Raw genomic sequence first — 21,167 nt, forward strand, 5'->3', positions numbered from 1 at the left:
GGTCGAGGGACAGGTGAGGATGGCAACAGCGGGCTCGGGTCAAACCCCCCCTGCTTGAAGGGAGACTTAAATGGGCCAAGATGCTTCAGCGGTGAGGCTGGCAGGGCCTGACCTACGCGTGTCCCTTACCCTGCAAGTTTGGCCACTCAGGTTTTGTGGTAACACCGAGTGCCTGACTCCAGGCAGCAGGCCCCGTGTCCCCAGAGAGCAGGATGGCTCTGAGCGGTGACAGGACACAGCCTTCCCCAGCTCCGGCCCTGCTGTGCCCCTGGCCCCCAGCCATGCCAGCACAGGGGCAGTCACGTTTTCTGCTGTTGGATGGGTGGTCGAGTGCAGGCCGCTGTCCGCCCAACGAAGACTCGGCCATGCTGGTCCTGCTAATGCTGAGGGTGCCCGGGCTTTCTGGCGATGGTTTCTGCGAATCCCACAGAGTGATCAAAAAAGCATTTTACGAAGAAACCTTTTTGATTTCCCCATTGCATCAGTGCTCCTGATTTCAAGGCACTAAGAGCTACAGGCAAAAGTCTAATGAAACAAGCCAGGTCTGAATGCAGAAGATATTGAAATCTGGAAGATTTACTTTAATATTTTTATTACATAGTTTTGGAGCCCTGATTATACCCACACCCTCCAGGAATTATTTTACCTAAGGAAAATTATACTACTGATTACAAGATTGCAAGTTAATTTTCACTGCTGAGAACTCTTTAACTTTTTTTTTTTTTTTTTTTTTTTTTTTACAGCTCATGTTACACTTGCATGACTTGTAAAGTTTTGTAACATCTTGAAATTGTTAATGCTATGCTGCGAAAAGGTACTTATATATAGATGAACGAGGCAAAATACTTGCTTTGCAGTCTTTTTGAGGGAAAAAAGTGTTAGCTTCTTGGTTTGAATAGGCCTGTAAATGATTTCTTTGAACCATTGGGTAGTGAGTTCACAGCCTGCTCACAGGAGTTGCCTTGCATTTGTCCTTCAGGCTAAGTACAAAGTGAGAAACTATAAGAGGTGTCTTTAAACACAACATAAGAAGGAATGTTTTCTACAGGGGAATAAAAATAAATTATGCGGAAATCGCGACTACAGTGTGCATGAAATTAGACTGGCAAGATCCCTATAGTAAATATCTGACAGATAGAACAACATATTAGTCAGAATCTGAGTTTTTCCAATAAATCATTTCACCTGGGCATTTTAAATCAAAATTTACTTCAGCCAGCACTGCATTCTGAGTTAAGGTCAGGAGAGATTTCCAGAAGTACTATGATTATTATCTAAAAATTCAATTAATGGAGCCATAGAATTGGATGAGATTTTTGTCATTTCAGATGTCATAGCAATAGGGACCTTTGACTGCAACAACATCATGAATATTGGATAAGATCCTGCAGTGCCACTCCTCCATGTTATGATCTTATCCAAGGCTGAAGGTTATGAATACAAGTTATATTGTTCACTTTTCGGTTGGTAAAAACAGAAAAAAACCACCCCATAATCAAGTTCCAATACACAACTAGATATAATATAGCTTCTCTTTATATATATATATATCTGTATATATATCAAGTAAAAAAATCTAAAATAGTTGGAAGTAAAAAATGAAAAAATAGCTGATTGTGTTATTTTTTTTCTTTACAGTGATATGGTAGCAAATACAAGACAAATGAGTAATAAATCTTTACATAAGGTGTTCTGGTCCCATCTCCATTAGAAGGGCTCAGATTGGAGTAGAAAATGGAACAAGGTGATTTTGCTGTTGTTGTGGTTTTTTTTTTTTTTTTTTTGGCTACAGCTTCTGCAGATAACAAAGATGCTGTTGGTAAGACAGAAGAAAGTTATAGCACTAAATAAAATAAAACCACAAAGAGTTTTGCAAAAGACCTTAAACACCGTAGGGTAAAATTTACTTCTGAACTGGGGGAGCTAACACAAAGCATCACCAAGTCCTATTTAGGCTGTTAATACTGCATGCTTATCCTGTCCCGAAGATACGTCCATTTTGTGCCACCTAACAATAGAAAAACCTCTGGTGTTTCTATGCTATTTTTTTTTCCCTGCAGCCGATAATAAAAAAGCAAACGACAAATCCATTGAATGGACTGAGCCAGAGGTGAGACCTCAGTGATGCACAAGTCATTCGCTGCCCTTTGTCCAGGGTGAATTTCCCCAGAATCCCTTATAGTGAAAAAGTCAATTGACTGAGCTTGGCAAATGGTCACACTGAGCCCAATTTTGGCTGTAGAAAGGAAAGTACTAGTCTCAGCATAAAACAAGATCATATAGACGGTCAACACAAAACAGTATTTTTTTCGGTTGTCTGCATAATAATAACATCATGTTTGCATATAGAACAGCTTTTGCATTATTGCTCTACTTATAAGAATATAGTAAGGAACTTAGAACAGACTTGCACATTACAAACTTAAGGTTCTTTGGTGAAGAATGAGAAAACAGTATTTTAGCGGTAATCGAATCTCCAAAGTTTTCATTCTTATCTGTTGATCCTTTGGATTCTCTCGCAGAGGAGGGAAAGGTATTGAGTCAGCTTTACCATCGCGACGATGGCAACACCACCGATCATCATGCAGGTGGGCCAGAAGAGGGAGTGAAACAGCACATTAGAGCTGTATAGTTTGGTCAATATTACATTCTTCTGAGAGCCTTCGGGGTCATAGAAGCAGGAGAAGCGTTGGTACTTTCGGAAGTTTTCCATCACAACATTCACCAGTGACAGGGATTCTTCATAATTCTTGCCACACTTGGGTATATACGAACACTGGGAAGAAATCAGAGGGAGAAAAACGCATCTTCAAACCAGATACTATGTCTGTTTTCAGGAGAATTCCAAGATAATTATGCTTTTTAAAAGAAATGTAATGCTATTAAGTGAATAATACATTTATCCCAGACAAAACTCACTATTATGTACGTCTAAGGAATTTCCCCTTTGGAGAGCCTCCAAGTGCTGTACAAACATTAGTGCTTTAATCTGCACAGCGGCCTCATAGATAGGTGAATATATTATTATTGCTAATTTACACATGCAAAAATGGAACTGATGAAGCACCTCTTCATCTTAAGTGGTGTGTGTATTCTTGCAGTGAGGTGGGTAATTGACTCGCTGTAAATATGAATCTGGAAGATTGGACCTCACTTGCATTGGATCAACATGATCTTAGGCACAGGCGTTCTCTCACAGAGGGAAAGGCCCCAAAAGACCTTAATACAAATCTTCCCTTCAGGGCAATGACTCAATTACGAACAAATGGAAAGTCTAGGACAAAATAGATTTTCGTAGGGACGTGACAGAAGGCTTCCATTCAGCCTCTTGCTGGAGACCAGCCACAGTGGTGGCCCTTGGGCTGTTGCTTAACTTGCTCATGGGTCCTGCCACACTCCCCTGCCGCACTGCTGATCTTACTTGTATGGGGTGATAACTAAATTTAGATAATTTAATGAACGGAAGTAATTTTTTTGGAGGGAAAAGACATCTTGATTAAAATAATGCGACCCATGGGTTTTTATTGTTTTAATGTATAAACTTTACGAATGTCCCTCAGTTCTTTTTCATGACTATGCTGTGAGTTTTCATAACATACTGAGACAGATCTCTAGTCCTAATAATGATCAAAAGATTAAGCTCATAACAGGATTTGATTGATTCATTGGCAGGTTTATTAGCCCAGAATATGATTTGAAGCACGGCAGGAAGATTGTCTGGCGTTAGCAGACTGGAGCATTAATGGTAGAGCATGTCAGCCTGCCATTATGAATATTTCATAGAGCTCTAGAAATTAGAGATGGAAAATATCAGAGCAGTAATATCTCATCCATCTTCCTGCTGGTGCAGGACTGCTCCCCCCTGGATATTCTCTTGCACTCTGTTCAGATTTGTCTTAAATTTCCAAAGCCACAAGCCCTCTTCCAGTGCCTATGACTCTTCAATACATCAGAATCTAATAAGTAGGGGAATTTTTTCAGTGAAGCTGTGCCTCATTTTCTTTTACTGAATTATATGCTGTCACTGTCTTAGCAGTATTTCCAGCTCTGATGTTTTGGTGGTGGGTGTTTGTTTTGTTTTGTTTTGTTTTGTTTTTCAAATTTGGTGCTAGACATTTTTGTTTCCTGAAGTCCCAACTGTTACTGTCCTGAGGGAAGAGACTGAGTGAGGACTTGGCCACTTTTGCCAAGCTCTTCCCTCTTGACAGAAAACAGCAGGCATGTAAAAGCCCAAACGTTGACAGATTCCTGGACTCCAAGTCTGCAGAAACATCCCAAGAGTGCAGTGGGGAGGTTCTGCAAGTCCTGGCTTCCTGCAAGCTGGACTATTTTCCAGACGCTTTTGGAGGAGACCTGATGCAGAAGCAGAACTTGAGCTGCTGCCTCCTGCACCCGATGGGCCCGAGCCACCAGCTGTGTTGGGCTGGTTGGGCTGACTGTGCCAAGAGGGTTTGGAAATACGAAGCCATGGAAGTCAGTTGTGCAAGGGAGGTTGATGTGTTTTGTCCCTCAGCCCAGGCTCCTTGTGCCAAAAGCATCTCTCCCCGTGCTGCAGCCTCCTGTGTGCTCCCTGAGATACGGGTGCCCTTCACTCCATGTGCTAGTGGCCTTGTCCCAGTTCCCTTGAGCATTGTGTAGGTGACTGGCAGGCAAGAAGGCAGACGCTGATAATGGGATGCTTGGAGTGTTTCCTTTGTTTTGATCATCATTTAGTTTTCTCCGATGCCTGGCAGGGAGTTTTGTGTCTATCACTCCTACTCTGTATCTGTGAATGTAGCCTGCTAACTCTATGCTCTTTTATTACACTTCTGCATTGTCAAACACCTGGGAACCTGCAAACATGGAAGTAAACTTTGTCTGTGCCTCTGCCTCAAGTAAGGATTCTGTGACACGACGTGAGAAAAGTGGCTCTTGTGTTACTTGCAATCTGATCACAAGAAGCATGCCCTAGGTAGTTATAAAGAAAACTTATATTTCCAGCCCTACTTTTCTAATTTAAAGGATTGGTCAGTCTGTACAGGCTGCCTACCTGTGGACATGTCCAGTCCAAAGCTCTGCTCAATGAAGAGCTGCTCAGGGACTTATCCAGTCACAATGTGGGTATCTCCAGGGATGGAGACCACACAACATCTCTGGGCAAGCTGGAGGCAGTGTTTTTTAAGTCAATGAAGTTGACTCCTGCAGCGGGAGGCACCAGCTTTCCCCAAATTTTGGCTCTCGGACGGGTGCAGCTGCTGCCTACAGCCTGCTTGGTATCGCACGTATGGAGCACTGCTGAGATGGGCTGTGCTGGTCTGAAACCTGGAGGCTCTGCTGATCCCAGCCAGGCACGACAAGCCAGGTAGTTTACAGCTGTTGAGAACTTGCATTCAAAACTGCATTTGGATTCAGGTCACACAGTCAGCAGCAGCATATCAGGAAAAGCTGGGAATCCTCCCGAGAGCAGAGCTTAACCTGTAAAACAACCTTGGGCTGGAGGAGTATTAACTGTGCCTACGTTAAATTAGGAAGAGGAGGTGGCTGGGGGAATTTCGAAGTCTGTTTTCAGCAAACAAAAATCATCAATAACAGAAAGTGAAGATTTATGCTGAACTTGCTGATTTATTTGAATCCAGTGGAGCACAGAGACTGATCTGATCTGTTTTAATCAAATCACAGCATGAGCATCACTGGATTTTATTTCTGCCCCAGCAGAAATTTGGGTCTGTCCCGGCCTGCGAGTTCCGGGGAACGAGCTGGGTGTGCCTCATTTCTGCACCAACGCCAAACTGGGCTGGGGTGCACTGCTGCGTTTCACACTTCAGATCCAGAGAACTTCGTCTCTCAGCCACAGGAGCTAATTATCCAGCAGAACAACCGGCCCCGTGCAACCACTCTGTGCTTTGACTCATTTTAATATCACTTCATCTTAATATGCAGAAGTAATTTGGTCTACCGAACTGCTGCCATAAATAGAAACACAATAGGTTACGTTGTCAGCAGCCTGACAATGGGGCTCAGCCTTTGTGGGCTGCGGTTTGCCGAGCGCCTGTAGTTTGGGGTTCGGTGACCTTGGATAGCAAAGCAGTCAGTGCAGGTCTGGTACTTGCAAACCTACTGCCTGAGCTGCATCCCGGCTCACTGCGGCCTGCAGACCTCAGTACCCGGGCGCTGTAGGGACAAAGAAGGGGCGGTGGGGAGAGGGCATCCTGCCAGCCTCGCCGCGGTGGCCGGAGGGATGCCGGCCGTGCATCCGCTGCCTTCACCGCAGGCGCCAGGCGGGAGCTGTCTCCGTCCCACCTGGGCTGAGTCACGCTGGGTTTCGCAGTCGCCGAAGCAGAGAAAGGAATTCTTCTGTGAAATATGTTTTTGTTTCAGCGTCTGGAATCGGAGAAATTGTGCAAGAAAGATGGGCTGGCTTCTTAGTCTGTCTTTTATTTTTACGCTATGTCTTTTCTCCTGACAGTCTCTCCTCTGTAAACTTTCAGCATCTTTGCGCCGCCAACAGGGATAAGTGCTGTGCCACGGCCCCAGCAACACAGCCGACCTCAGCAGAGACTGCCAGGGCTCAGGGTTTGTCACCAGAAATGCAGACGGAGCCACATCTGCTGTCGGGCTCAGGGCTCTTGTCTCCCTCTGCCGTCTTGCCCGGCCCCGCAGTAATGAGGCCGTTCCTATTCTCCTGCCCCCCTGGGACCACCACCCCATGTGGGATGAGCTGTGCTCTGTCCGGGCTCTGATTTCTGCTTTCTCTGCTCTGTACTTACCAGGGAAGCAGCAGCTGGAAGCGTTATATGGCTTTAAAGCAGGGAATGGATATAACATAACCTGCAGCCCTGCAGAAACCCACCTAGGAAGAAATTTCATTCCGTGCTCCTACCTCAGAATTAATTTTCATTGTTTCTTCGTTGTGGTAGAGCAGAAGCTTCTGGCCGGAAGAAGTGAGATTGACGTACACCTGGAGGCAGGGGTACTGAGAGATTTTCCAGCAGTCTGGACCGCAGCTGAATGAGCAGTTGAAGCTTTCTGTGATGGATGCGTTGAGAAGCGAGCACTGAGCCTCTTCCGTCCAGACGCTAAGCAGACAAAAGGAGATGTTAGAGCATGGCAAGAATGGGCAATAAGTGCTAACTGCAGCTCAGCCTTTCCATCAGGGATATACCCGGGGCACCTTGCGGGCTGATGGGACACTCTGTGGGGCTTTGAGCAAAGGCTGGGCTTTCTCATGTCACACATCACAGACAGAGGGTATTATTCTGCAGTCCCTAACGTTTGTGCTTTTGGCACAAAAATACCTGATTCGCTTACTTCTATGTGTAAATGAAAAGGGAACCCTTAGTCTGGAGAAGGTATATCTGAGATCAAAGGGAATCAGCAGAGAAGGAAATGGAGCAGCCTGCCCTGGGGAGAGCAACTTCATGACGGGGCACTGTGAACCAAGACTCGATAGTTAACCACAAAGTCCAGCTCAGCTAAAAGTGGGGGACAACTTTGCATTCCTGGGGTGCGGATATCCATACGCACAAGCCCCCAGTAGCACACAAGTGGTACTGCTTGCAGCTCTACCAGCAGGAAAGCTTTTCTGGTAGCAGCTTGCCTGCTTTTCAGTAAGTTAAATCTCCTGATGTAGTCATTCTGGGGGGATTTCAGCTTATCTCAAATTCACTAGAGGTTAAAACTGGCATGGGGGAGCCTGGGTATGTACTGCCACTGTTCACCTGGGTTTCTTGTATATATTTAAGAGCCTATGGCTGTATTTTCCTTAGAGAGGAAGAGCGCAACCTGTCCATGGCCACAGCTAGGAGGAAGCTGAGGTCTGCTTGCCCCGTGCCGAAGCCTGCAAAAGGCTTTCAGTGATAAGTGATTGCCAAGATTGCTGACTAATTCTCTTGGTATTTCATTTTGGCAGTAATTACACTTGTATATTCTGTTTTACATTTTTATTAAATTATGCTATGATTTCTGGAGGGAAATCGAATGAAAGGTTTCCTTTTTTATTTTTTATTTATTTATTTATTATTATTTTTTTTTCTTCCCAGGAAGTATTCTGCTGGACGGGTATTGCTGTCTACAAAGCAGAATAGCCCCTAAGGAGATCTGGCTGCACCGAGAGACATGAAAGCACAGGGTAGCCTTCATTTCCCCACTTTAACCTTTGTGACTGCTGTTTTATTCACGTATGGGGAGGATAAACTAACACCTACCTACAACAGACTTGTGAAGTTGGAATATGTGGTACTTTGTAGGTGCTTTGGTATCTTCTGGCAATTTTTCACATAGATTGTAATATAAATCATCTTTCCACATGAGCAGTTTTGACCTTAACAGCCTCTACAATTGACCCTGGTATTGCTAAAAGGTCTGGGAGAGCGATTTGGAAATGCAAATACTCTTAGATACTTAAAAGGGCTTGATCCCTATCTTTGAAAACCTAAACTTTGCCTGGATTTAAAAAGGGACAAATCCCTTTATCACACAACTAAGATGCTGAAAATCAGTACAGTTTATCTTCATGCATTGTGTTGTTTTTTTTTTTCCTTCTCAGGGCAGGGTCAAGAAGGAATATTTTCCTGCAGGTGCACCATTAGAATGGAGGATATTCATACCAGTTAATTTCAGGCACTTATTGTGCATATCTAAATATGAAGCCTGCTGGGGATAAGCCAGCACGTGCCAGCTATTGGCCACTACCTCAGCGTGGGTTTGGGCATGACAGACCAGCCTTTTGATCCGCAATTATGCATTTTTCATTCTCCTAACTTTGCTGATCAAGGCAGAAAAAACATTGTTGACAGTCTTATTACAGTCTAGGCTGAATTTTAAATAGGGCTGGTGCTTGAAAACTGCTTTCAAATACTGCTAATGAATTACAGGCCAAACTTTCTGCTCTATACCAGAGAAGAAAGCCAGAGAAAGCCTCAGAAAAATTAAGTACAGAGCAGTAATGATGAAAGATGATCCTTCACTTTCAGCAAATTACTCTATTTTGGGAGGATTTCACTTGTTGACATGAAAGCAGTAACCTACACGGAAAACTACATGCTCCAAAGCAGCTGGATTTCTTTCCCAAATAGATTCTTCATTTTTCATTTGCAAATGCATTGTTTCTTGAGGCAGCTAAATATTTTTGCTGCTCTCTCCAGAGTTTGCCTGGGCTTTGCAGCAACAGCCGCTGCAAGGCTTACAGAGCTCAGCAGGCTGCAAGCCAGCTGATGTGGATATTATAGATATGTTAAACTGTGGCAAGTCTAAGGCTTATGGATCAAGATTTCGTCAAACAGGGATCTAATATTCCCTTGCTTATGCTGGCATTGCTCAGCTTGCTTTTCACTGTAGTTATGTGTAATTTATACTGGGGTAAGGAAATGCAGAATCTGACTTATGTTGACCAAACGAAAAATTATAATAAAAATAGTTAAAAGAATAACCAATGGTAAGTCAGCTGGAACAGAGCGTGTGAGGTCAGGGCAACTGTAATGAAATTACCTTTGCATGTAAGACCGCAGCAGGGTGATTCCCAGGAGAAAGTACATCATGATAGAGCACACCATCATGGCCAGCCCGAGGAGTATGGCCCGGTCTTCTCCGGCTTTTAGGGCTGTGACTGTTTTCCTTTTGTCCAGTAGATCGTGATCCCTGATTTTTTGGTAAATATTTCTGAGGTTGAAAATAATACATTCTTATGTGAAGTTCATATTTAATCAATGAGCCCTCTGTGGGGTGGGCAGTTCCACCTCCATACCCATCTTGTGGGTGAGAAAGGCTTAAGGGTCCTCAGGTGTCCATTTTCAATGGATTCACTCTGACCTGGTGGAAATTTATTCATCTCCAAAACAAATTACAGCCATTTCTGAAAAGGTAAAAACCTCTTATTGCAAATATAAAGATTAGACACTTGTACCAGCTCAGTAAATCCTTCTTTGGTGCAGCTTCATTGGCTCGGTATAATTCTACTATGGATGAATTTGACCTCTCAATGCCAATTTAGGCCACTAGAAGATATTTAGTTATAGGAGGTGTCTTTTCTTCAGTTCAATATAGTAACAGGTCTTATGTTACCATATGTAGGAAATAGCCTGAAGAAAGTAGTCACTGATTTTTTATGACAGGACAGTGTTCTTTCTTGATTCCCTACAGGTTAGTGGAAATTTTCCACCCTGAGTGTGACTCAAAGCTCATGAAACACTATGGGGATTTTGCAATTGATTTCTGTGGGTTTTTTTGATCGGGAGCTTATTTACTTTATTTTAAAAATTGCTTTCTGGAAGACCCGTTACTCATTACATTGAAAACCCTCACAGAAAATTATTCACTACAGCTATTTGTTCGGGGATTAAAAAAAGAAGATACAACAAACCATTCCCCCTTCAGCAGAGTCCTTTCCATTTTCTAACCATAAGTCCTTCTTTCATCTCCGAGCCTTTGATGATTCAATGGGTCATGAGGACACAATGGTGAAGAAGGAAATATTTGAGTACATTTCAAACACACTCAAACTTTGTGGGTTTAAAATGTACTTACAGACCTGAGGCTGGTCAAAATCTCCTGTGTTTTCTGTTACGGTTCTTTTGAATCATCCAGGCAGCACCCGAAGCATGTGAACCGCACGCCTCTGAGCCCTGGCACCACCAAAACATGGACATAGAGGTACACGTGGAAGAAGTTCCTCTTCTACTGTCTGCAAAATGGCAGGTGAGCAACATCAACATCACTTTGGGCTCTAGCAAACCCACCACTCTTTTACGCTGAAACCACCAAGTTTCACGCAACCGTGGAAAAAAGCACCGTGTGACAGACCAACCATGTAATTTACATTCACTAATAGGGACAAAGAAATAGAGTTAAGACAGATGCAAAATCATACATAAGCACAGTAGAAACAAGGAAAAAAAGTTCAATCATAAACTCCTTGAAGCTGGAATTGAATTTGTGTTTAGATGATGAGTCATAGCCAGGCAAAGCACATATGGTGTGGGGTTTTACAGCAAAAATTGTGCTTAGGTGCTAGTGCAGTCAAATAGTCTCCCATACCTACGACCCCCTGAAGTTTCTTCATCCTACTGTAATTTACATCTTTAGCTGTCCATGGTTTCTCTTCAAAACCATCCTTTAAAGCTTGTCAGTTTTTTTCTAGTTGGAAATGAAATGGTAATTCAGCCTGTCAAAATTTTCCCTGGTGCTGGGGAGAAAAATATATTGTGCACTGGTAGATGCCGTTGCCTTCAAAGAAGTGATGTAGAGTAATAATCTAATGTTACTTTTCTATTATTATTTATCAAACTGTATTTAACTCTGAGAGCTGCTATTAGGATTTGCATTGCTCCCAAATGGAAGTCGGCAGGAAGGAAGAAATTGTCATGCAGTTCCAGAACATTACCTGATCACACAGCATAACTCTTGTCTGCGTGTAGACACAGAGCACAGTGCCATCACTCACTGATGTCACCATAACAGCTAAGACATAAAAAGGGTCACCGATGGACAATTTAAATACAAATAGCTAATTGAGAATGGTTGCAAATACTTCTGATGTATTTGATCCTTCTGACGTAGAATGAGAGGTAGAAAAGGAGGGACTGAAGGGTTCATTGTAGAGATGTACTCTCTGGCAGGTGATGAGCAAAGAGGATGGTGTGTGGTCCCCGCCTGCCTCACGGTTTCCCACACTTGCTGGCCACGTATGTAGAGTTCAGTAAAGCTCTGTCTATTGGGCTATGCTTGGAGCAGTCATTTGGTTGCCCTGTTGCAAATATTTGTTGTTCAAAGCCCTGAACAGAAAAGCAGCAGTCTGGTACACCTTGCTGAGGGCGTTTCTGTCTGGCATCTCTGCCAGAAGCCAGTCTGGTGCCACGTGCCGAGGCGTGCGGTGGCATTGCGTGGCACACCAGCCCTGATGCCGTGCAGGAGAAACACTGCCTGAACACCCCTCTTGCTCCTCCCACTCCTGATGGCTCTGGGCAGGGAGCAAACTGCTCCCTGTGACACCAGGAACATCAGCTATTACCTGGCTGCACATTTTGCATTTTGCACTGCAGAGCCCTGGTTTCGGGGACACGATAGGGTACGTACAACATTTTGCCACTAGCAGAGCAGTCTCAGCATTGCCTGAGCTGGCGCAGCAGCTATGGTATCTGCCCGTGTGCTTGCTGCTCTGTGGGGAGGGGAGGATTTTGAGTACGTGTGAACTTGTGGCACAGCCCAGGGACCTCTCCCTGCTCGGTGAGCCAGAAAGGTGCTGTGCTCAGCTGGCTGATTCTGCACCCCAGGGCTGCGCAGCCACAATGAGCTGACGGCTGCCCTGCGCACACACACAGCACTGCACCCCGACACCGTGCATCTCGGGGACTCCATCGAATACTTGCGATGACGTGTGACAACTCCCCAAATAGGACACTGGTGTGGGTGGGGGTGTAGTTTGTTTTTAAAGCAGTGCCAGCTGTCAGAGCACAGCTTCTGCAAAGACATTTAATGGAAAGCAATCCTCCAAGGACGAAAGGTCTTTGCTGTCCTCATCATTTCCAAACTGAAGTTCTCCCCTGCTAAATCTCCGTGTTCCTTTTGCCAAATTGCTCACAGGATACGGGCTGGCTGCTCTACCCAGGTTCAGCTGCCAGAGAGGAAACCTCGGCCGTGACCGTGCCTGCCGGGGACAGAGCAGAGATTTCCCTCTCCGTATCACCCCCACAGTAGCAGAGCAGGGATCCCTCTGAAGGATGTTCGGTTGGTCCTTCTGTGCCCTCCAGACAAAGGGAGGGGAAGGACCTGTGTGAGGGATTCTGGCAGCCTGGGTTATGTTATTCAGCCCAAATACCAGACCACCAAGGAGAACTACAGGGCTGGTCTGAGCCAGCTTCTTAAAGAAGTTCTGCATCTGTAGAGTTGCTCATATTTGCTGCAGCCAAGACCTTCCTTTGCCATCATGGGAGACACGAGCTTTTAGCACTAACTTACATAAAGGATGAAACTTGCCACATGCTCCCCACGTGCTCTGTGGGTTCCTGGGGCAGGGCTGCTCTGCAGCCCCAGGGATGCGATGGATTTATTTGTGTTTATTGGGAAAGGTTCTAAGGGTTCACAGCCAGGCGCTGTCACGTAGAGCAGGAGGGGGCTGAGGTAAGGCTTCTCCAGTAAAGCAGTTCTCATTTCACTCCCAGATGGGTAGATCTAAGCACGCTGCAAAGGCAATCCAGGTTCTTCCCTGGAAATCTAGAATAACCAGGCACCTGCAATTACTTTTTTTTCAGAAGATATGAAAATATGAATTACCTGCACTCAAATTTCTTCCCTTCCAAATGGGCCACAGTGCAGGTGCTAAGGGAGATGCTGCCTCTGTCAGCGCAGAGCTGCTGTGGGGTTGGCAGGCGGGATGCCTGTCTGCTTGCATTATACAGAGTGACTTTGAATTCACGTTTACCACACTGATATCACAGTTAGTATCCAGAAGTCACTCAAATTACCTCATGTTGAGATGTCTGCTGATATAAGAAATCCTTGAATGCAAAACTCAAAAATCCTGTTTGTTACCTACAGAATTCCCAGTGCTCAGGGTCTTTTCTGCTCAGAAGCCAATTTCTTTACATTTTTCTTTACTGGGTATATTTAGCTGCATCGATTTTTGTTGTTAGAGCTATGGCAACATGTGATCTCCCTGGAGCTCTTACACAAATCTCCATGGTGGTTGCGGAAGGATTCCTACCGGTAAGAACAGATTTCACTCACTTATTTCCCTTCCTTGTCCCCACCAAACCAGACCAAACCGAACCACACCAAAGCAGTGCTCTGGTTTTCCAGTCTTACAGTGCTGTGGAAAGCATAATGGACAGCAGAGAAAGAATGAGGGCTTGGTTAGGTTTCCAAAGCCTAGAAAGTGGCAGATGGGGAACAGCAGATTTCTAAAACAGAGCAATGAATATAACTTTTGGCCTTGGTCCTACAGAAGCAGATGCTGGTGAGACACCTCCCACTCAGGAGGAGACGATTCCCCCGCAGCAAGGACCCATTGCTGCAGCAGGCTATTATTAAGGTTTGCTGCTATGAAAGTTTGCTGCCCCAGCTGACAATCTTCCCATCTGAAGCTTAAAGAGCACAGAATTCCTAGGAAAGGATTGCTTAGGGGATGTTATTTGTCTAAAATGCACTGCCTGTTTGGTACAGTGATGCTGCCGGTGACCTTACATGTGTTAAAATTGCTGCCAGACATTAGCAAATGAGTCCCTCCCGTCAGCAACACTTGCTCCACATTCACACCTCTCTTCTGCAGCCCTGAGGCTACGGTCAGCACTCTCCTATTCCCATTTTCGCTTCTCCCCTCTTCCCTCCTCCATTTTATCTATCACTCACAGGGTATGGACAGTCCCTCCTGACGGCTTGACAAGGCACCTGAAATTGCCAAGGCCAGCGTGTAGGTACAGGGGTGCTGCTCCCACCTCTGCGGGCAGGCGGGGTGAGCTCTGCCCAGGGTCTGAGCAGACCAGATGCTGGCCAGCCCTGCTTAGCACAGCGCTCAGCCCAAGTCAACGAGCCCTGCTGGAAGGCATGCTAGGAGCCGAAGGCTGTGCTAATCAGGAGCACGTGGCTCCCGGCCAGCCCATCCTGTGGGCAGATATCTCCTAAAAGTGCCTAGCCTCGGACCATCCCGTCCATGTCTGTGTATTCACACAGAAGAACATTAGCCTGGGGAAAATGCAGTTGCAGAGGAGACCTGCAGAAATGCAAGAGGCAGTTAGAGAGCCAGCTACAACCGAAAGTCCATGGAAACCTACTGCCAAGCCGAGGTCCTCCAGATATCTCTTTGGGATCAGAGTATCCAAAGCCGAGCACCTATGTGGCCTTTGCAGCAGAGTTCAGCAAATTGGCTAATTCTCCAAAGGAACCCCGCGTCCTGAGGGCAGCTCTGGTGCCTGAACTCACCAGCCCATTTTCCCAAGCAGATGCCAGCAATGTCTCATTAGAAAAACTGAGGAGCGTGTTTTGCTAATTGGCGCTGTAGATGCACTGACCTCTGCTTTTGTTTCACTGGAGTCTGATTTTTTGTGATTGCTTTTAGCAGTGACTGCAAGGAGAACTGAAGGAGAGGAGTCAAGGGAGAAGGGGGAAAGAAAAGAAAGGGAAATGCGTCCGGTTGTGACAAGACAAGCTGTCCAGCAAATCTTACTACAAAGGAGAGAGATTTTGGAAGGATGAGTCTGAGCATTACTGACAATTGTTCTTTCATCAGTGATATTTAACTTCCTTCATTCCCAACTGAGTGCTGCTTTGTCTGAGGACTTAAAACCTCTCCTTCCCTTTCCTTCTCTTCTGTGCGATTCTCTGCCCCCCGGGAGACCCAGTAATTCATTGATTCCTCTGTCTCGTCAGCCTATTTTATCCAGCAACACCACTGAAGTGGGCTGGCACTCTCCCAGTAGCCAGCTCCCTTTCCACCTGCTTGTCATCACCCATCTGTTGTGCAGTGCCTTGCACACATGCTCGCCCTCACGTGCGTGCAAAGGAACAGGAAACATCTCCGAGAGCTGGATGCATCGCCCAGATGTGGAACAGACACGGCTCGGGGAGAGGGGGCTGTGAGCGGCGTCAGGAGGAGGGTGTGCACTCTGTGGGCTCCTGGCTGGAAGCGGGACACCTGCGAAAGGCATAGAGCTGTGGCTGCAGACAGTGCCAGGGGATTGGTGTGCCATAAAATGTGCAATGTGTGTGTGCCGGCCTCAGAGATGGACCTCAGAGAGGAGCTGGAGGGAGCAAGGGATAAGAGGATGCACCCTTTGCATCCCTCCTCCCTCCCCCTGCCACCACTGAAGGGCAGTGACAGGTCACACTCCTAGAGATTCAAAACCCATCCGAGACAACCAGCATCGATGCCATTTACCTTTTCTCATCATGTCTGTAAGATGTAGAGCTCCGGCCACTGGTCCAAATAAACATTTTAGAGGGTTGCCCAGTGTTGTTTTTGCTTGCTGCAGTGGGACGATGGAAGGACCTGGGGGAAGAGGGATAGTTTTTGTCACAGCCCATGCAAAGCAGCAGTCCAAGTTACTTCCAGTGTGCCAAATCCCCTGTGGCTGTGCCCAGCGTGCTTTGAAGATGGACCATTCGTTAACGTGAGGTGAGATGTAAAATAATGGGGATGGCAGAGCAGTGGTGGAAATGAAGGACAAATCTTGTAAGCCCTTCCTTCCTGTAATAACTGTAGTTTAGAAGGTGAAATAGCATCTATCAGCCACCAGCTAAGAAGTGTTTTTATGGTGATCACAGCCAGAAATGTGTTGTGTGTCCTTGGGTCTAATCCTCACGCTGCTGTTTCTGCACTGAGCAGGAGGGTGCAGAGCAGCTGTCCGAGGGCTGGAGGCCACATCGGATGTTGGACCGAGACCTCTCCCAGGCTAAGCCCCAAGGATTCCTAGTGCTGGGAAATAAAATTATATATTTATCACTGCTCCCTTGAGGGTATCACATGTGAGCTGCCCCGAGGAAAGCCCAACTGGCTGTGCTGCCACAGCCTCAGTTCTCCTGGAGCCAGCCAGAGGTGGTGGTGAACGCTACCAAAGAGTCTGTGCTTATTTAAGCAAAACTTGGGCATGCATTAGAAGTAACCAACAGCTTCTGCTGCCTGCCTGAGTTGGCAGAGCTTCCTGGGCAGGGAGGGAGCAGATTCACAAACTCCAGAGCAAATCGCAGGAGAGGGCCTGTCCCACCGAGGGGGTGCCAGCAGAGGAAGGGGGCTGTCCTTCTCCCCCCGGGGTCAGCGTGATTTCAGACACTCCTCACAGTGCCAGTGCCTTGCAGCAGTCCCTATGTGGTTGCGTTAATGCTGCCCGCTTCATTAGCTGGGCAATCCAAGCTAATGGTCACTGTTTAGCACACAATTGCATCCCTAATCTTGTGTAAAATCCTAACACTGATGGCATCACGGCAGTCACTCCAGAGGCCAGAAGTGACTGGAGTCTGTGCTTCCTTTAGGTGAGGGTTAGCTCTGAGGTAAAAGACTTTTTTACCTCAAAAAAAGCCAAAGGCCCTCCTTTGAAGACCTTTGAAAGGCTTGTAATGTAGAATGGCTACAGCCTACACGACCGTCTCCTCCTGGGGAATACTCCCACAGGGCAACTTACCAGCAAGCTGCTGTACTTGGTGTGACTTCTCCTGTGCACAGTTAGAGTCAGGACACTGGGTTGGACCCTGGGCTTTCTGCTCAGTTTTGCCTGAACAAGGTTGTTTCCTTCATTATTTACCCTGTGTGGCCTCAACACATTTGTCTCTTGGCATCGTTGCCACAGAGACAGTCAAGAAGGCCAAGCTTTGGATTTTACAAAACACACCTTGTTCTTGGCACTGGGGGTCTGTCCTGAATAAATGCACAATGCTTGAGGGAGAGGCTCTGAGTACAAACTGCACAACTCCTATGAACACATTTACATCCGTGCCCAGGGCACTTCACTGCTCTGGGCTGGCTTGGGAGCACCTCTAAGGGCCCATGACACCAACATCTCTGCCAGGGCCGGCCCCGTCTTCTCTTATCTTCTCAAAGTCTTGTCTTCTTCTTGAACACTATCTTCTGGTGAATTTTATGGACCTCACTAGAAAACCTGACAAAGTTTCCACTAAGCTTTATCAGCATGTCTCCCACCACCAGCAGCAAACACCTGAGGCCTGTGGTGTGAAGAGAACCTGCCGGGGCAGGGCCTGCTTCAAATTGCTCCAAAAGAGACCTAATTCTGAGGGTGAAGCTCAAAATCCTTAACAGGTACTTTGGGCATTGTATTGTGATCTGCGTGCCCTAAATCCACTTGTCTGTGGCCGTAGCAGAAGAACAGTCAGAGTAGACTAAGAGAGACAGCAATAAGCTAACTCATAAAAGAAATGTATCTACATTAGCAGACGACAGTTACCACTTAGGGAACATTTAACGCCCTGGCAGCAACAACACTAAATCGTGAAGCAGCAATAGCAATATCAAACAGTGTATTTCTGCCCTGTGACCAGACCTTGATGTACCGCGAGCTAACGGCACGGTGCAGGACAGAGGGACATAAATAACCCTTCTCGTTGGAGCATCTCCGGAGCTCCGGCTCTACTACCTGACTAATCCAACTGGCAGGTGACCTTGAATTCGGGTTCCTCGTCACAGGAAGGGAAAAAATGGACAGTGGGGAGCTGGTGTGAATGTACTGACAAACATTTAGGAAGACTGATCGCTAATGATGCTGCATTAATGAATACACCTCTATTTCTAGACCTTTTTCTAAATCTCTCCTGAGCTCAGAGCTGAGATCTCCACCTAGATTTTGAGCTGAAGGTTAATGTCTGGGATCCAGGGTGGTCTTGCTGGGCTCCAAGGGGACAGACATGGCTAAAGGAGGCTCCATGTCCAAAGGACGAGAAGAATGGGCTGCCAGTGACAAGTCATCACACGGGGATGCAGCTCAGCTATGGGCAAAATACAGGTGCATTTGGTTTTGTTTTTAAAGGCAACATTTCTTTTAACTTTAGGCACAGAGGCTGCTGAGACTGGTCCAAAGTCTCCCAGGAACTCCGTGGTAGGCTTAGTGGAGAAAATAGCCTGAAAGAGTGTGTGCGGCCACATGTCCCCCGGTGAGGAGGGTGGACATGTGCAGATCCCCACATCAGAGAGCAAAGGCAGAGCCCTGCTTCGTGCAGTGCCAAGTCCCATCAGCAGGGTTGCCCTCTCCAGCTCCAGCTATGTGCAGCAGTGCCTCAGCTTCACACGCTTCCAGAAAAGACCTGATCTGAGAAGTACATGGCTTTTAAATAATCCTCGAAGAGATGTTTCATTTGAGGATAGCAGTGCTAAAACCCTGGCGGTGTGTGTGGGTAGGAGCACGCAGAGGGGAACAGGGAGGGCACCGGCTGCCCTCAGGAAGCCACAACAGAGAAGGGGATCAGAGGAGTGACATGGCTGGGGAGAGAGGTGAGGACAGAGAGAGATAAACAGCTGCAAGGCAGCACCCAGAGGAGCAGTACAAACAACCAGGGCGGCTATGGCAGGAGGGGTTTTTCTCCCACCTAATTCCCTGTGAGGTTCAATCATCTTTTATCTCCTTTGAGCCAGTCCCCGTGCCATCGAGAGCACCGGCCGGAACAAAGCAAAGGCAGAGGCGATGCTGAAACGGCTGCCCATCGGGAACTGAATGCTCTGGCACTATTTATTTTTGAGTCCACATTTGGATTAGCTGTAAAGAGCTGTGTGGATAAGCAAGCAGGCAATTACAGCTGGGACGTGCTGCTCATGAATGGAAATGGCTCCAATCTGCTCAGGACATATTGAAATTCTAATTCAGTTAGATTCCTTTAGTTACAGCGCTCATCGCAGACACTAAAAGAGATGGGATTAAAAAATAAATACAACTCTTATGCTGCATTTGGTAGTAGCCTTTTCTACTCTCCTTTCCCCCCCTTCGCCTCCTCTATTTTAGCTGTTTGACTTTTTTTTCTGTGGCAAAATACAGCAGTCTGCACTTAGTAGCTTGTTAATTTTTACTAGGCTCTAGCAGCCTGCAGTGGGCTGAACGTGTTCACTGCTGACGGGCGGGCAGTCGGTGTGAATACCAGACCACCACCGAGGTTTCACATATCGCATCTTACTAAAGACCATTACCAAGAGATGTTTTTATTATTGCAAAAGTGCCGGCGTGAAACCAAGGCACAGGGGATGTGCAGGCAAAGGGGGTGATTTGCACAAGCACTTAATTGACTTGTCCCTGGCTCACAGCAGTGCACAAGCCCACCAGGCCATGCTGCCTCCCTGGTGAGCAGGTTGGCTTCCTGCTTTAGATGTAGGTGTAAAGCTGTTTCGTCTTTGTAGGCAGCTGCTATTGCACTGGGTTTGTGCAGGTAAGTCAAGAAAAATCTGATCCAAAACAGTGGCCTAAAGAAGAGGACCAGGAGTGCTGGACCAGCACTGCCAATGTGACCCGGCAATTCAAGCCGGGTTTATTTATTTAATTCAATTAAATTATTCAATTAAATTATTCAATTAAATTATTCAATTAATTATTTATTTAATTCAAGCCGGGTTTATTTAACTCTGCACTGCCTGATTTTCCCTGGCTGTCATTGAAAGACGTATTAAATCTGCTGGCATGTGCAAAGACCAGTTAGCTGAATCTAAGTGTCTGAGATCGCCAGATGGGAGGAACAAGAGGAGTGTGAGCTCAATCCCCCTGCTCACACTAATGGTGTCTTGGACCTGCTGGAGGACCTCTGGACACAGACAGATGTTCACAGTCAGGCTGGGAATAGTACCGATGACATTAGTGTGTAAACCTGGTTATCACATATACCGAGTAGAAATGACTTGTCTTCCTTAAGACTAAGAAATGATCTTGATGAGGAAAGGCAGATTTAATAACCCCATCCTACAGAAACGAGGCATGGAGATGTGAAGTAAGCACCTCTGTAGTAAATCAAAGAACCCAGTTCAGAGCTCATGAGTATGTTTCCTCTTTGTCTTAGTACAAAATGGTAAATTCTGCAGTGTAAATACCCTGTGGTGATTTCTCACCCTTTCAGAACCTAGACTTCATTATCTGTAGCCCTTTGGTATTTGAATACAATCAGCTGTTGCAATCAACTTTTCTGGTGGATTCATGTGCAGAGACCAAATCCAGCCTGGGGAGCAAGCCTGGCAGAAAGTTAGAAATGAAATGGGCTACAATAAGGCAGAGGATTAGAAAGTTAGGGAACACAACATAAGAGATAATAATGATGTGCACGCACAAGAGAGAATAGGAACAGCTTCATTTCGCAGAAAAGTAGTCACAATATCTACCAAAATAGTTGTATGAAGTAGATGGGAAATCTGGGGGAGTCAAATGAGTCAAATGACTACAGAGACAAGGCTGATGAGCTGGGCTTAGTATGGCGCGGCACCAGTCTATTAGGTAAAAATCAGTGTAAGCACTAAATCACCTGCTTTGTGGATGAGTTTAGCACATGATACACTGGAAGGTACAAATGCAGACTTAGCCTCCCTAAAAAACTAATACCATGAGAGCTTATGAATCTCTATATAGACGTGTTCTTGTAATATACTTTTTAGCATAAAACCAATTTTTCTTGAGAGTCAGGAAAAAAGATAATGAGAAAGAACAAAAGCAAAGTCTCTATAAGGGAGAACAATGTGCATATGCCTTCTATGCAGTTTTGAGACAACAAAGGGAACAAAACCTCTGCAG

At 46.0% G+C, this 21,167-nt stretch overlaps 1 protein-coding gene and 1 long non-coding RNA gene across 9 annotated transcripts in view; one reads left to right on the top strand and one right to left on the bottom strand.

Moving 5' to 3' along the window:
- Nucleotides 1-575: 575 nt before the first annotated feature.
- KCNMB2 (potassium calcium-activated channel subfamily M regulatory beta subunit 2) overlaps nt 576-21,167 on the bottom strand; it is a 129,999-nt gene continuing 109,407 nt past the window's right edge. For 4 of the 8 annotated variants that reach the window (XM_013174772.3, XM_048059457.2, XM_013174774.3 and 1 more), the window contains 4 exons: nt 15,845-15,955; nt 9,466-9,636; nt 6,860-7,055; nt 576-2,776 (listed from right to left, as the gene is read on the bottom strand). In XM_013174772.3, coding sequence (XP_013030226.1) covers nt 2,492-2,776; nt 6,860-7,055; nt 9,466-9,636; nt 15,845-15,955 — 763 coding nt within the window. In that variant the 3' untranslated portion in view covers nt 576-2,491. The remainder of the gene's footprint in view (nt 2,777-6,859; nt 7,056-9,465; nt 9,637-15,844; nt 15,956-21,167) is intronic. The other 4 variants (XM_048059458.2, XM_067002076.1, XM_013174777.3 and 1 more) reach the window with 3 other exon arrangements.
- Nucleotides 10,090-14,584, top strand: LOC136791431 (uncharacterized). Its single transcript, XR_010833472.1, has 3 exons — nt 10,090-10,671; nt 13,605-13,677; nt 14,322-14,584. It is a non-coding gene; the product is annotated as an uncharacterized lncRNA (long non-coding RNA).

This window comes from Anser cygnoides, chromosome 9 (assembly GCF_040182565.1).
Source record: "Anser cygnoides isolate HZ-2024a breed goose chromosome 9, Taihu_goose_T2T_genome, whole genome shotgun sequence".
Taxonomy (NCBI): Eukaryota; Metazoa; Chordata; class Aves; order Anseriformes; family Anatidae; genus Anser; species Anser cygnoides.